Source organism: Haplochromis burtoni, unplaced genomic scaffold, assembly GCF_018398535.1.
Source record: "Haplochromis burtoni strain Fernald_Lab_line unplaced genomic scaffold, NCSU_Asbu1 Contig_300, whole genome shotgun sequence".
NCBI lineage: Eukaryota > Metazoa > Chordata > Actinopteri > Cichliformes > Cichlidae > Haplochromis > Haplochromis burtoni.
The window spans coordinates 353,024-368,995 of NW_024582661.1; the positions used below are offsets into that span (position 1 = coordinate 353,024).

The 15,972-nt window shown below is 40.3% G+C and overlaps 2 protein-coding genes across 2 annotated transcripts; both read left to right on the plus strand.

Annotated features, from left to right (window-relative positions):
- Positions 1-92: 92 nt before the first annotated feature.
- micos10 (mitochondrial contact site and cristae organizing system subunit 10) lies at positions 93-6,034 on the plus strand. The gene is made up of 4 exons (XM_005941470.3): positions 93-218; positions 5,621-5,668; positions 5,759-5,868; positions 5,960-6,034. Exons 1-4 carry the CDS (start codon positions 104-106, stop codon positions 5,966-5,968), a joined length of 282 nt encoding a protein of 93 aa, XP_005941532.3. The 5' UTR covers positions 93-103; the 3' UTR covers positions 5,969-6,034.
- A 4,039-nt stretch (positions 6,035-10,073) lies between these two features.
- nbl1 (NBL1, DAN family BMP antagonist) lies at positions 10,074-15,965 on the plus strand. Its single transcript, XM_005941471.3, has 4 exons — positions 10,074-10,526; positions 11,590-11,770; positions 14,229-14,340; positions 15,471-15,965. Exons 2-4 carry the CDS (start codon positions 11,598-11,600, stop codon positions 15,747-15,749), a joined length of 564 nt encoding a protein of 187 aa, XP_005941533.1. The 5' UTR covers positions 10,074-10,526; positions 11,590-11,597; the 3' UTR covers positions 15,750-15,965.
- Positions 15,966-15,972: the final 7 nt, after the last annotated feature.

The following is a 15,972-nucleotide window of genomic DNA, read 5'->3' on the forward strand; positions in this document are numbered from 1 at the left end:
AAAGAAGAAAACGAATGAAAAGATAAAGGAAAGTGAATGGCAAAAGCCGGAATACTGACGTGTTATTACCGGACAACACATACACTGAAGGAGCCCTGAAGGAATGAGTCATGTGACTTCATGCTTTTCTCGCGAGATCTTCCTGACTGCAGAAAACATGGCAGACGAACACGCGCGGAAGTGGGACCGCTGCCTTGCTGACACAGCGGTGAAAACAGGTTAATTTCTTTTTATACACGCAGTGTAATTGTTTGCTGCTCTTATTAAACACTTGGCTGTGTGTGAAACCTGGAGAATAAGGCGCACTACAGGTCAGAGCCGAGCGAGAAGTCATTTTAGCTGGACCTTAGTGTGACACTAAGGTCAAAGTTGTCTGCTGTACAGATGAAACTTAATATTTGTTAACTCTGTAGTATTATATCATAAAAAAGCAGACATAGCCACGAGGTGGAAGTTATTACCTGTGTTTGAGTGGGAAAGTGTGCGAAGTCACGCCCTAAAGCAGATTAATTTATCTGTTTTTGGACTCTCTTGATCTACCTGCCCTTTCTCCACTACTTGCAGCCTTAATCAGTATCTTACAGCGATTATAAGGACCGAATAATTTATTTTAGTTATAAAACCAAGCAATGTCTGCAGTTACAGAAGGGATATACAAACTAATAAAATTTGTTAAATGAAATTAAAACAACCTAAAACAATTCTGCGAACCTGGAAAATAACTAACTAAAATAAAACAAAACAAAAACGAAGCGGCAATATCCTTATTTATATTACTTGTTAGTTTAATTAAACAAAACTTCTCACAGCTTTCCTGACGAGGCTTTGATGGATCCGTTTATTGAGACTCTGGGTGTCTACAACACTGTCAGTCAACAGCTTACAGAAAGTGTATTTTTTTATGTAATTCCTGCACTGATTTTCTGCTATACACTAATAATAAATTTTTTAAATTAAATTAAAAAAATAACAGGAAAAATAATAAAAACGAAACTAAAATTAAACATGAACAACAGAAAGTAAACTGACACAAGAAAACCTGCTCTGGAAACTGAGAGTAAACTTAAAGAAAAAACAAAAGGACATTTTTAAAAAAGAACCTGTTAAAATACCAAGTTTTTTATGGTCAGTCTGTCAGATAACAACCAAATAACAATTTTGTTTGGTTTATTTGGTTTTGTAAATGCTAGTTAACAATCTATCAGTGTCTTTTTTCCACACCTTAAATATCTATTTATATGACAATAACATAGTTGTTTATCACAGTTAATCTAAGTACAGGTTTGTGACATCAGTGTCTGTATACAAACATTTAAAGTTGTAATATGTAGGGAGCAGATAACATTTATTTTTTGTATATACATTTGATATAAATCTTAATATGAACACCTCATTTCTTTGCCTCTGTGTTTTTTGCATGTACACCTGGTTTATTGCACTGCTGTTTTTTGTTGTTTTTTATTTTTCCGTTGTGGAGGTCAGGCTATATGGGCTCTGTTCTATTTATTTATTTTTTTAATTAATTTTCTCCGCTGCTTTGCTAAGACTACTGTAATCTGCGCTTTACGTCAGGCTCGCTGAAAAGAAGAGGTGTAGTCAGGTGACCTTTGAACTAGTTTTACTGGTTTTTATTCATTTTTTGAACTTGAATCTTTATTCACACCAGGCATTCATTTGGCAGTTAAAGTTTACGCAAAAATCAAAAACAGATGTTTTAAGAATTTCATATTTGTAGTGTAAAGATGTTTGTAAAGATTTTTTTTTTCATTTTTCTTTTTTTGAACGAAGAAAAATGTTGGCATGCAGTTCAGAGTAAAAAAGGGGGAAGTCTCATTTTTAGTTCACTGTTTTGCGAGCTAATTGTTAAAACAATTTTATGTAATTTTGTTTAATATTATTTATTTTAATTAGATAAATTTAGCCCATTATTAGCAGGAAGTGAAGCACTGAGAGAAGAGCGTGAATGAGCAAGTCTTTCTTCTACTTGTTGACTTAACAAAAGCTTAATTTTTCACCATTATCTCTTTGATATTTAATATCCATAAATTTCATGGCAAAATAACAATACACAGTATTGAACAGTTTGCAGCAGACAGGCTTAAATTGCCAGAACCATCAGTTATGCAACAACACAAGCAGGGATTTCTTTCACAGTGAGAGCATTATTGAAATTTATAGATGTTTTACTTTCTTCACTGGGCTCTGGCCCTCAGTGAAAGTCACTGCTGGTGAACCACCAATGAGTTACAGTGAGCACACCGCCATGGGGTCTTCTGTGGTATTCTGTTCAGTGTTGGTCCAGCACTAAAACACTTAGACTGGCAAAACATCTGTTCAAAGATACACCTAATGACGTCAGTCTTAGCACAATAAAATGTGTAATCTTGCTGGGAGGAAAACATCTGCATCGTGGCACTGCTTCGTGCTCAGTGGAGCAAATTGCCAGCTGTGCCAAGGTGTGTCTGGTAGCCAGAGAAACACTGCAGTACATGCTCTGCTCAGGGGGTTGTTAAAAAAATAGCTTAGCTGATCCTACATTTATATTCATTCAAGCTTGTGTGTTTATCCTATCCTTGATGTGTTAAGAACTCCCAGGATTTTAATAAAGCGAGACATAATGCTATTTTTTTTTCTCACAGCTTCAGAATATTTAGATAATCTGTTGCATGATTTAAAATAATGTTTGCTTCAAAATAAAAGTAGAGAGTGGGAACTGTGACTCAAAATGTAGCTAAAGATCACATTTTTCTTACAGCTGTGATGAAAACAAGATGAATAAATCAAGCTCTTTTTATAAAGGGACTGAGTTTCATGTAGAGTGGTGTTAAGAAAAGAGCCGTCATCCTCTTCATAGTCAGGAAAAACGGTGTTTACCGGACATGAAGTATTTAATTTGAGGAACTTGTAAACAATGCTAATGAGAACAGCCATTAATAGTGAATATTCATGTCATTTCTAGAAACACTATCACATTGTTGGAACAGGAAGACTTATGTGTGCATGCAGCTATTTAAAAGTGATTCAGCATAAATACATTTTATAAATGCTTCATTTCAAACTAAACCCCTAAATATCCAACCGATGCTTATTTTGCCAGGGGTGCTTTTGTGTTCCCTACCACTACATTTTGCATACTTTAAAAAAAAAATGTTTGTCTGTCTTCTGATCCATAAAGGTTGGTTAAAACTTTATATAATAGACTGCTCATGGTTGGTGCCTCAACACATGTCCGTGCACCCTCAGCTTTAGCTGTTAAAGACGCGAGTCCGCACCGTTGCAGTTTAAGAGGCGCTACTTTAGCCCCGTTCTCACTGATTGAGACGGGCTGTAACTGTGGTTGTTAAGATTTCAACTGCGCATCATGGTGATTTCCAAGCTGCTGTTTTTCTGAACTCGTCTCCCAAAGAAGGTTTTATGTAATTATGGTACATCTAGATATGGCCACAATGACACAGATTCAACCATAAATGAGCCACAGCTTCACCTTTTTTAACCAGAAAGAGCAGATACAGCTGTGCTGACAACCAGCAGCTGTGCACTCTCCAAGATTGGTCTTTTTAGAAAGAGTGTTGAGTAAGAAAAGCGTCAAACTGTTCCTGCTTTCTGTTGTATTTACAGAGCACTTTACTATTATAACCGGACTGCTTGGGTCAGCGGGAATGCAAAAACTATTATATGTGTATAAAGTATTGTGCAGGACGGCAAAACTATTACAGAAAAAAATTCACTCAGCAATCCTTCAGGAGCTCTTGGGTATTTTTTCCCTCCAGGTGTCGACCTGTTTGTAGAGCCTTATTTTCATTGTTGCATCATCTGTAGTTTAAGGTCTTCGGTCGTCTGTCACACACTTCTAAGATTATTTGCATTTTTTCCATGAATCCATGAATCTGAATATGAACAAGACTTGCGAGTCCACAGTCTTGCTTGCTAACGCTGAGACAGTCTTTTGTCTGTCCTGGCTGTCTATCCAATAGTTGTTTTAAATATTCCAGTTGTAATCCGAGTGGTAGACTTTGCTAACACTGTCATGTGAACCAGATGAATGTGGGAATCTGTGTCTCACTTCTTGCTGCAGAATGCATCTCCTGTGCAAACAGATTTCCTCCCGACTTTGTTTACGCCGGGCTATTTGGAACTGCGCGTCTCATTTTGGGCGAGTTTGATTCAAAGACGTCTGCTTTCTGCGTTATGTTTAAATCGACTAATTCATGTTTGCACGTTTGTCTAGTGATGCCAGGCTGTGCTATCCCTAAACGCACCCCACCAGCCAGGCTGAAAGCTGGAAACACAAGCGGTCTGTCCAGAGTAGAGCTGCAGAATAAAAAGAAAATATTGTTACAATTTCACATTGTTATGACCTTGTCATGTTTGGCAGAGTAATTTCTTTAGTTAAAGCAGAGCAGATCCTCAACAGTGGCCTCTGTCCAAACACACTGAATCATCATTAGTTCTAAAAGGAAACTATGCACTCAAAATCATCTTAAAATTGCAGTGTTGCAATGCAACAATATTTGCCAGGGGTATACGACTCGAGTTGTAATTGAACTAAATTCAGTAAATCGGGGTAATTAAAAGTGACTTATTGATACCATTTGCAGAAAATACTTCAGCTAATGATTAAATGAATAGCAACCCAATTAACAGGCTCTGGACTTGATTTGCTGGCAAAGCACGTGGAGTATTTTCAGCCCTGTGGGTTGTGTATTTCATTCTTCTCCAGCACAAATGTTTTTGTTATAATCCACCCCTCCTTTGGAGATGTCAAGACAAAAGGAAAGATGCCAAAATGAGATGTTGATCTGCCCTCAGTTTCTGCCAGTGCTTTTACTGTATTACAGTCAGTGGAAAATCAAGAGGCTTCAAAATATGCTCTGGCTGGAGAGCAAAGGAAGACTGTGGCTGTAATAGACGGCAAATCTTAACTTCATCTAAATCTTTGCTTGAAATGGAAGCAGAAGGAATGATTTATTGTTGATGTGTGCTGATAAAGAGGATGAGCAAAGTCTTTTGTGGTCTTGTTTGACATTTGTAAGCTGTGTAATGGGGAACAGTCTTAGGGTTCTGGTTCAGGCGCACCGGTCATGCTGCATAGCTCTCTGAATCCAATTAGGAGTCGGAGGGGCCCAAATGGCTGTTTTTATGTGCTTTCTGTGCTGGCTGGCCTGCTGTTGGGTGTGGTGTGGCCTGCAGCGAGGTGAAGTTAAACGCACAAACACATTCCTCCTCAAGATCCCACTCTGGACTCAGGAGTTCGAGCAACTTTGGCAATCTCTCTGCGCACCCACTGACCTCTCACCTCTCCTGCTCTCTGCGTTTCTCCTCTTTGGATTGGTTCCCCCTCTCCTGAACCCCTTTTACGCTTTGCTTTCTTTCTAAGTTGTTTTCTGTGTTTTCTTTTTTCTTTCCTCCCCTTTATTCCTGTCTTTTGCTCATTAGTTTAGTCTTGCTAAGTGGCGCTACCTTCCAACTTCTGCACCAAATATTCGCTCATTACAGCCGACCAGATTTTTAGCTGGCCAGTTTTCACGCTGGATGGGAGATGATCACATTACCTCAGTAATAAAGTCAAATCAATAGGAGGTAGTTTAATAAAACCACTAATAATTCTCTCTCTTTGCAGTAACGGGCCTCGGTGTTGGCATTGTGTTCTCGCTCATTGTCTTTAAACGTAAGTATTATTTCAGAAAACCCTCCTTTTCCTTTCTCTTCTTTTCTTTTCTTAGTAAGCCATCCAACAGGGATTATTTTTCTCCGCTAGGTCGCGCGTGGCCTTTGTCATTTGGTTCAGGCTTGGGACTGGGCATGGGCTACAGCAACTGCCAGCATGACTTTAGGTCACCATATCTGATTCATGGTCGCATGGTTAAGGTAAGCGCACAGTGTAATTTTCATTGTTTATCAGAGGTCTGTGACACACGATCACATCATGCTGCATGACTCCTCTGTGTTCATTTTTCAGGACCAGTAATGAAGGACTGAAGATGACGAGGGCTTTCTCATCTGTTTATTGTAATGCTTGTTTTTGGGGGGGATTGAGTTTTTTTGGGGTTTTTTTGCTGCACTGGTATTAATCTGCAATGATGCCCACACTGTGTTTATAAAACATTAAATATATATTTAATAAAGTCATTGTGGGAAAAAGCTTTGTCTCCTCGGTTTTTCTGTGCGAATGTTCGAGAAGAATGAAGTGTGGTTTGGGGGTGGGAGGTAATTTTGTGTGTTAATGAGCTGGGAGACTCGAGCTCCTGCTGTTTTGGAATGAGGGCCAGGTTCAGCATCTGCAGCCCTCTCGGAGAGTGGGAGGATTAAAAGTTGTGCAGAATGGTGAAATAAAGGGGGATCAACTGTTAGATGAACAAACCCGAGCACTGACAGGAGAAAAATCGGAAAGAAGCTATGTTTGCATTCACATATCAGCCGCTAGTTTATGTCATGGATGCCTATATCTCTTTCTGATATCGAGAAGAAAGAAACCCAGTCTGGTTTTTATTCATAGTAGACCAAACAGGCTGCGGCCTGCTGTGGAGCCCTGTTTTGGGTTGCTTGCTATGACTGTGACAGTTTTCATCAGAGATTAGGAGAAAACATACTGGGAGGAATCTCTTCTGTCCTGTGTATTCATTGGCTGCGTGTCTGCTTGGCGAGATTGTTGTGAGTGTGATTGATCACTAATGTGTGGTTTTGCGGGCTGCTGGGAGAGAAGAGAAATTGTTTGTGTGAGCGTGTGCACATGCACACGTTTATCCAGCCCCCTGGTGAAGCAGAATCTGAGGAATGCAGAGAAATGCCATTTCTAGACTGGAGCTTATTACTAACAGGTGAGTTCTGCACTTTGCACGTCTGAACACAACACATGCCGTACACTTTCACATCAAAGAAAATACTGCTGCATGCACTCTCTATTACACACGCTCATATTTTCCCTCTTCATCACAGTAACGGTTTTCCCGGCACATACATTCCTGCACACAATGGAATCATATTCATTCCCCAAGCATTCAAAGGCCTGTTTCTTCAGAGCTGGTGTGCTGCAATGCATCAGGCACAGAGTAAGCCTGTCAGAAATTAAGCCGTGTCACTCATCCCCTGTCCATTAAAATATTTGTTTGTAAGTGAAGCATGAAACCGATAGGGGGGCTGATGAACGCATGCCAAGCTGAACACCTGTGAGCAAAGGTGCAGTGGTCGGTAGAAGTGCAGGAACAGGATGCCAGTGTGTGTGTGGGAACTGGAGGGGGAGGTGAGTGGTGACCCAGCTGAGGTGTAATAAAGCAGCCAAAACCCAAAGGCTATACGTGTCTCAACGTTCTCCATGATGAACCATAATTACAAGACCAGTAACACTACCTAATACCAACTACTCATCTAATGGCTAAAATTGTCAATGCTTGCAAATTTCTGCCACAAAGTACAAGACCAGATCCAGATGTGCCATGCATGTGCTCGGGCAAGACTCCAGCTTGGAGTTGCCGTGGAAAATGTTAGCATGATGTTACCAGAGGTGATAAGGTAAAGAGGAGTGAAGTACACATTTAGTTTACGTTTTCCTTTTAGCAGATTTTATACATAAAACAAGACTAATGGACCTATTTCCATGTAGTTACCACAGCTTGGCTCAGTTACTTAAGTAAAAGTAGTAACACTAAACCCCAGGACACTCTATTATTAGTAAATTAGAGAGGAAAAAGATCGTCCCATAAGTGCTATGCTGTGTTAATTTATTCATTTCACTAAAACATTTGTACATTAATTTATGTCTTGTTATGACAGATTGTAAATTGAATTTAATTGAAGTATGCGTTCAAAATATTACTTTTAAAGGTATAACTCATAAATTTTTAACCTTATAATGTTATGACGGCAGCAATCAATAATAAAGTAAAAGCGTACAAGCATCTTAAATTGCACTTCTTACTCATTAGTTAAACCTGTATAATTCTTAATAACGATCATCTGGCACAGTTTTATTCACATGCATGGCTGCTTAATTAGTTACACGTGTTAAACTGCCTATTAACCCAAATATTAAGTTCAGTTTTATTCACAAAGTGCCAAATCACAACAGCAGTTACCTCAAAGCATTTATATTGTAAGGTGAGAAACCCCCCAAAATCTAGGGCAAGCACCTGGGGACTTTAAAATAGAAACCTCTGGCAGAACCAGGCTCAGGGAGGGGCAGTCATCTGCTGCAGCTGGTTAGGGGTCTAATCAGCCAATCACATGGCAGTAAAGCTAACACATTTAGGCACATAGACATGGTCAAAAATACCGTGAAGTTCAAACATCGTCGAGCATCAGAACAGAGAAGAAGGATGGAATTGTTGCCAGACATTCTGGTCTGAATATTTCAGAAACTGCTGATCTGCTGGGATTTTCTCACACAGCCATCTGATGATGGTTTGAACAGAGGAAATATCCGTTCAGCATCAGCTGTCTGAGTAAAAATGCCTCGATTATATCAAAGGAGAATGACCAGACTGCTTCAAACTGATATGAAAGCATACTGTTGCTTACTCAAACAATCAACTCAGCTAAGGTATACAGAAGAGCTGCTACAGCAGCAGAAGACCACACCAGAGGACACATCTGTTAGCTAAGAACAGAAAATTTAGGCTACAGTTCTCACAGGGGTCACCACAACTGGGAAACAGAAAATTTGCAGATCAACATCTCTGGATTTCTCCTGCGACAACCAGATGGTAGGATCAGATGTGGTAATAATAAACAACATGAATGCATGGATTCAAACTTGCTTGTATCAGTGGTTCGGGTTGGTGGTAGTGGTGTAAGCATGTGGAGGAGATCTTCCCGGCACACTTTGGGCTGCCTCAGCACCAAACTGAACATCCTTTAAACACCACAGCCTACCTGAGTATAGTTTCTGACCACATCCAACCCTTTATCAGATCAGAATCAGAAAGGGGTTTATTGCCAAATGTTGAGCAGGTTTACAACATTAGGAAATTGCTGCGGTGCTTCAGTGCAAACATAGTGTCATAAATAGCACTTAAATAGACATGAAAAAATAAAAGTAGCAATAAGAATTAAAAGTGCTACGTAGAAAGATATGTGCATGAGATATACATGAGATATATACATGAGAATAAGAATTAAGAGTGCTACATAGAAAGATATATACATGAGTGCAGGTGGTGATCAGTGCCAAACATGGAATGATGCAGTGACACAGCGTATGACCACAAAGTATCCATCTTCTAGTGGCTGCTTAATTTCAGCAGGATAACATACTGTCACCATCACACCTCAAACACCTTGCACCTTTGGGAGTGTTTGTATTGAGAGATTCATATGATGGATGTGCAGCAACTGTGTGATGCTGTTAATATGGACCAAAATCTCTGAGGATTTTTTCTGGCACTTTGTTCCGTTTATGCCACAAAGAATTAAGGCATTTCTGTGGCAAAAGGGTAAATCTAATAAAGTGTCCAGTGATTGTATTTCAACACTGTGTGTGTGCATGTTGTATATTTTCACAACGGATTCCCCACTGAATGTATATATTTTGGTTCCTGTCAGTGGTTTAGACCAAGAGAAGACACTGACATCTATCAGTATCTCACTTTGGGTATGGACTCCAAAGGCCGAACTCCAAGCTTGTCCCCTTATGTTTCCGTTTTAAATTAGTTTTGAACGGAGTCCAATCACAAGTCAGGAGAACCGGAGAGCATAATGCATTTCAGCAACTGCTCATGAGTCTGTCAGTGGTTTCACTCCAAAGTGGAGCCTGAAATAAATCAAACCCTCTGAGCTTCTGGTTAGTAACCAGCTATTGTCATTTCATCATCCCGAAGTTTTTTTTTTAGTGGTTTAGGGGGAATAAAGGCGAACACAGCAGGGGCTTCACATCTGTTTACCAGTTATATTTCATCAGACATTGTGTTGTTAATGTTTCAATTTTCCAAACATATGTTATCAAAGCAATGCCAGATGTGTGTGCGTGACTTGAAATATGCCCTGTATGTGTAATATTCACATAATTGCATGTGTGTCTAGTTAACACGATCACTCCTGCTTAGGGAAACATTTGAAAGCGTTCCAGCACTTCCCCTCCCTCCCTGCTTTCTCTCGTCCAGAAACGGCACAGCAGGACCCCTGTCTGAGGGCTCAGCCGCGCCTAAACCCAGCCTGAGAGTTTTACAACAAAAGACAACAAGTTGGAGAGTGTTTTTCGGCGCAGTTACACGGGAATTCAACCCGGGACGGGAGGAGAACAAAGGGGAGGGACGGTCTGAGCTGATGGACTCGGAGATGAGATAGCGCTCATACCCTGCCCCAGCTCCCCATCCATCTTCTTCTTCTTCTTTCTCTCGGTTGATCGGACGGTTGCTTGTCTTACCGGATGATGTGACAGTTTTATGACAATCTGTGCTGGGATTTTCACCACGTGATCATACTGTTTAGTTACCAGCCCACGGTGATATCCGACAACCCGGGTTTAGGTGAGGGGGGCTCGGCTCAGCGGGACCGTGGCGAAGCGCTCAATTCCCCGGCTTTCGTGAGCAGTGGTAAGTGCCTCAACTGACCTCCCGGCGCTGTTGAAGAGAACGTACTTGATTACTTTAGAAAGTAACCCCATGATATAACCGCTATACATCCAAGTGACGCTTTGAGGTCGTCTCACCTTCTTAAATGAGCTGAATTAACTCTGGGAGTAAAAAATTACCACGAAAAAAACCCATTTACATAACTGTACAGATACAGAGGCTGTTGTGTGATCATTTTGTATGTTTTGGTTTATTTTAAAGGATGTTTAAAATTTTGGGAGGTTAAATGTAAATGTAACGCATGAATGCTAAGTTAATTCAAATTCAGATTTAATGGTCTCAACTATTTGGGAAAACAGATTTTAGCTGTGTCTTCCCTTATAATTGTATATGAAACACTGGTATATTATTGTAACGCTTTCCAGACTTTCGGCTGAAACCCCGCTCTCTTCTTTTTTAAGCTAAAACCCAGAGTCTGGAGTCCGTCAAAGCAGGACATTATAAACATATATATTTATTTTATTAAAAACATTTCGTCGGTCTCACAGCCCACCACAGCAGCCTCTTGTAGGCTCTCTGTCTCCAGAATTGATCCTTTAGAGTCGCAGACATATTGAAGTGCTAAAAAGCGTGTAAAACAGTGGATGTGGGTGACCACATCCAGACACTTTTAATAAGCACCAGGAGAAAACGATTTTGTAGCTTGTAAATGACGTTAATGGCTGAGGCATTTTTAAAGAAGAGAGCGAAACAGAGGAGAGCTTTGCCTCCCATTCCCATTGTATCCCCTCTATTCTCTGACACTATAAACCCATTTTAACGTCCTCACTGCACACGTTCAACAAGTCTGTATCCAATCAAATGCACCAAACCTGGTAAGAAGAAACAATCTGACTGATGCACAAAGACGTGTGGGTTGTAAGATGCTATAGGCACCAGGAAGTTGTCAATCCACATGAGCAGGGACATGCAAAGTTCAGAAAACTGGCGCTATGTGACCTGCAGGCAACAGATGGCGTGACGAGACTTTGCCTTTCACAGAGTTAACAGAGCGGCGGCGTGTTGTGGTTTTCTGCTCCTTTAGGTGCAGTCATGTGGGAGAGGATTCAGATTTGCTGCGCACTGTTTGCACTGTATTCAGCGGCACCGCCTGCACACATCAACCGCCTGGCGCTGTTCCCTGACAAGAGCGCCTGGTGCGAAGCCAAGAACATCACACAGATAGTCGGGCACACGGGATGTCAGCCTCGCTCTATTCAAAACAGGTCAGGATGAAGGCCCTCTCTGTCCGATTATCTCTCAGTGCAGCTGAAAACAAATAAAGGAGAAATGCCTTGATATCATTAGGTTACGCTATTAAGAGTCATGCCTCATTCAGTTTGTAGGGCACATTGTTTAATCGGCAATCACTAAATATGTCTTTGTTCTTAGCCAAAAAGTTTCTTTAAAAAGACTGTGGTGCTCAAACGAGCTCCAGCAGAGTGCGCGTCTGCTAAAAGCCAAATAAAAAGTTTGTCTCAGTCCATATTTATTAAATCTGTGTGCATGACTAGACGGCTGCATTCAGAGAGGAAGCTAATGACAAGATGTTCTTTGGAAGAGATAGTCATGCATAAGCCTGGAGTTGTTCATATGTTTTTTAACGGAACTAAAACCAAAATTATGTGTGCAAAACCTTTAGGTATGGCAATACCTTTAGGTAATTGACTTTTTTAAAAGCAAACTACAAAGAGCAAAACAGCTAGCATGATAGTAGAAAACACGTTTATCTATGCAAAAGATCCCTGATCTGAGGTCGGGAGGACAGACCCAGAGTCATGGGGTTAAAAGCTTGCGCCGACATAAATGACGTCACATCTGTGTCAAATCCAGCGTGGATCAATCCGCTGCGGCGACCCCTGGGAAATAAGGGAGCAGCCAAAACATCCTCTTACTACAGTTATTTTGTGTAGTTACAAAACTAAATAAAATGGAACCAGAGATAACTCAGGACGTGTGTACACTCTGAGTCATCTTCACAAAGAGTTGTGTTTGTGTGCTGAACGTGTAAATGTTGCCCCTGACAAACAGCATCCATAGTTTCACATTTAAAAATACGAAACCCACCTCTGAAAGTAGCTCAAGTTTAGTAAAACTAAACTAAACCAAACAATCAAACACAGTCTGGAAACTAACTGAAACTAAACAAGCAAAAACTTTAAACATATAGAAATAAATAGAGCCTGACCGATACCGATATCCAGAATATCAGCCGATATTTTGCTCCTTCCAGACACACAGATATGCCTAACATTTGTCACATGTAGTTATTTATTTACTCATATATGCTCTTCCCGATTCTGCTCTGATCAGCTGATTGTTGTTTGTGGCATTTCAAACACGTTGCCAACAGGGAAGTTGTAGAGTGCCCTCTGGTAGACAAACTATGCAATGCCGACATTCTGTATTTTTATAAACGCAAATATCGATAGATGCGCAAATGGCTAATCTCAGTCTATAATGCTGTCTCATTGATAAATAGTACCAGCCCTGGAAATAAAAACTAACTAAATAAAGAAACAACAAAATTGCAATAACTGTGACGCAGGACCTTTGGTTCTTGCCTAAAACATAAATCTAACAAATTTAACTGACCACCACACAGTGTTTATGCCACAGCCCAAAATTAACAGTATTGTTAATCACTCAAAAGCGATTTTTTAAAATGTTTCTGTAATGTTTATTCACCAGCATGCAGAGGCATGTTAATAAAAATGACATTTTTAATGCTGAAATATAATTATAGTTGTTATACATAAACTTTTTAAAATTAAGATTAAGATGTCAAACTACAGTTATTTACTTGTAATCTGTAAACTCTGTTGCTAACCTCGCCCTCACCCCCTGTCAGCACCGACAGGGGTTTATATAACCATAGAGAAAACAACAGTGTGAATAATAAAACAAGCATAAAAACAACAACAACAACAACAACAACAACAACAACAACAAAAAAACAGCATCCCTCGTGGCAAAGTAAATGTGTTTGGCACAACAAAGGATCCAGACCATAACATAAATGTGTTATCTAAAACAGCTGGATAGGGCAGGTTTTAAAAAAGAAAGATGTTTTTGACAGATTTCAGGAGAAGTCATTAAATAATATTATATATATATATATATATATATATATATATATATATATATATATATATATATATATATATATATACATATATATATTTAAAAGTCCCAAAAAGTTCCTGAAGCAATTGTCAGACAAACAGGAGTACACGGTGTTTTTATTGTGAACTATTTACTGTACTTTTCTATACAAAAGATTTTCTGAGGCCAGGCGACAGCTAACTGTTCTTTATACCTTCAGGGTGCATGACTGAGAAAGCTGGTCAAAGATACATTGTAATTCCTATAAAGCTCTCTCAGTAAAACTTGATATGCATTCCTTCCTGTATTTGTTTGAACAGTATTGTAGAAAAACACGTTTTCCCATCACCTTTATCCTGGCTTTCACTTGAAATCACAACTTGGCTGGTAATTCCCATTTACGCATTACACGTCTCTGTGATTTGCCTCAAGGCTACCTGGCATCCTCAGACTTGGTAAATCAGTTCACATTTCAGGCTCTTTTTTTGGTGAAATTATTACTTCTTACTCTTGCTCGGCATGAACGCTGCTTCTGTGTAGTTGAATGAGAAATAATAAACCCTCTCCTCTTTCTTGCAGAGCTTGTCTGGGTCAGTGTTTCAGTTACAGCGTCCCCAACACATTTCCACAGTCAACCGAGTCTCTGGTCCACTGTGACTCCTGCATGCCTGCCCAGACACAGTGGGAAGTGGTAAGAGTTATTGGACATTAGTCAGTTAGCAACCCCACACCAACAGTGACTTGTCAGAGTCGCAAACAAACCGCAAAGTTTCCGACATAAAGGGTGGAAAGCACGCTGTCCTCACCAGCAAAGCAAAAAAGCAGAAGATCTCGAAAAGGAGATCAGAATAGATCATAGTTACTTTTGTCTGACGTGAACCTTTAGCCTGTGTTTTAGATTATTTTAAGGTTCTTTGTCCCTTGTAACCAGAAGGAATCCACTCTTAGAAAAACAAAGGCTTTGTGGTGAGATGTATGTAGTTTGGAAGGCTGCCAGGTAGGCTCGGTGGATGGGACCGCAGGTGAGGTCACCTCATGTTTCAGTGGAAAGATATTGTACCTTGGAGCAGACAGTCGTTACCAGATAGTTTAATTAATTTCTGCACGTTTTTTTGTTTCACAAGACAAGACGGGGGGAAAAAGTGCCTTCACGCTCACACCTTACAGTTAATTATCTGGAAATGGACGTCTGCGCCTGCGGTTGTGATTGTTGTTTCAGGACTTTAAACAGAATTCAGTTTGAGGCAAAACAAAGTCAGCTCTCATGAAAGTGGATACTGCTCCACGCTGCTTTGGCTCTTGATAAAATTGCTGAATGATCATTTTCATTGGATAATAGAAACAGTGAGGGGGAAGTTGCGTGAGGTCTGGAGAACTGGCTGAGCTTGTGTAACTCTTGGGTTTACGGAGGGGGGTTGTGTATTTTTCTGTTTATTTGATTTTCCGGCTTTTCCCAGTATTTCTTTATTCCATCGAGTGTCATAAACTTTGTATGAAAACACAGATCCAGCAAAACAAAAACAAAACTATGAACCAAGAGTCTGGTTAGTGGGACCAAAGACACATTAACGCATTCACAGGAGTCCATCTTATAATAAGCATGTTAAATAGGAGGTGATGGAGGGAAAACTATAAGAAAATACTCTTGTTTAAACATAAAATATATTATCACACCTTGAGATTATTCAAAATAACAGCTTAACTTAAATACTATACAAATCAATGCAAGGAAACAATAAATATTTCATCTTTCTGCTGAGTTACTTTCAATTCTCAACTCACTCTTTACACATGCATGTGTGCAACTTTGTGTTGGCACAGGTGACGCTGGATTGTCCGGGCAGCGAAGACTCTCCCCGGGTGGATAAGCTGGTGGAGAGGATCTTCCGCTGCAGCTGTCAGTCGTGCAGTAAGGAAGGTGCCCAGGAGGGGGCGGTGATGCAGCTGTATCCAGCAGACAACAGCCTGGATCCTGTCCCGTCTTTATCAGACAGCGGCGTTCAGTCTGACCCCCTGCCCCACACAGACACGCACTCCTACAAGCATGCTCAACTACACACAGACCATCACTCACTACCACACACATCAGACGGGGGGTAGGTCTGTAATCTTGTCGCTCACTCCAGGGGACTTTGCCGCCCTCCCCACTCTCCCCCGACACTGCATCCTCTGTACCAAGCTGTAGTATTTTAAAGGCACTTTGAAGATATGACTTCACTTTGTGTTAAAGCGTTTCTCTAAAGGCACACACACACACACACACACACACACACACACACACACACACACACACACACACACACACACACACACACACACACAC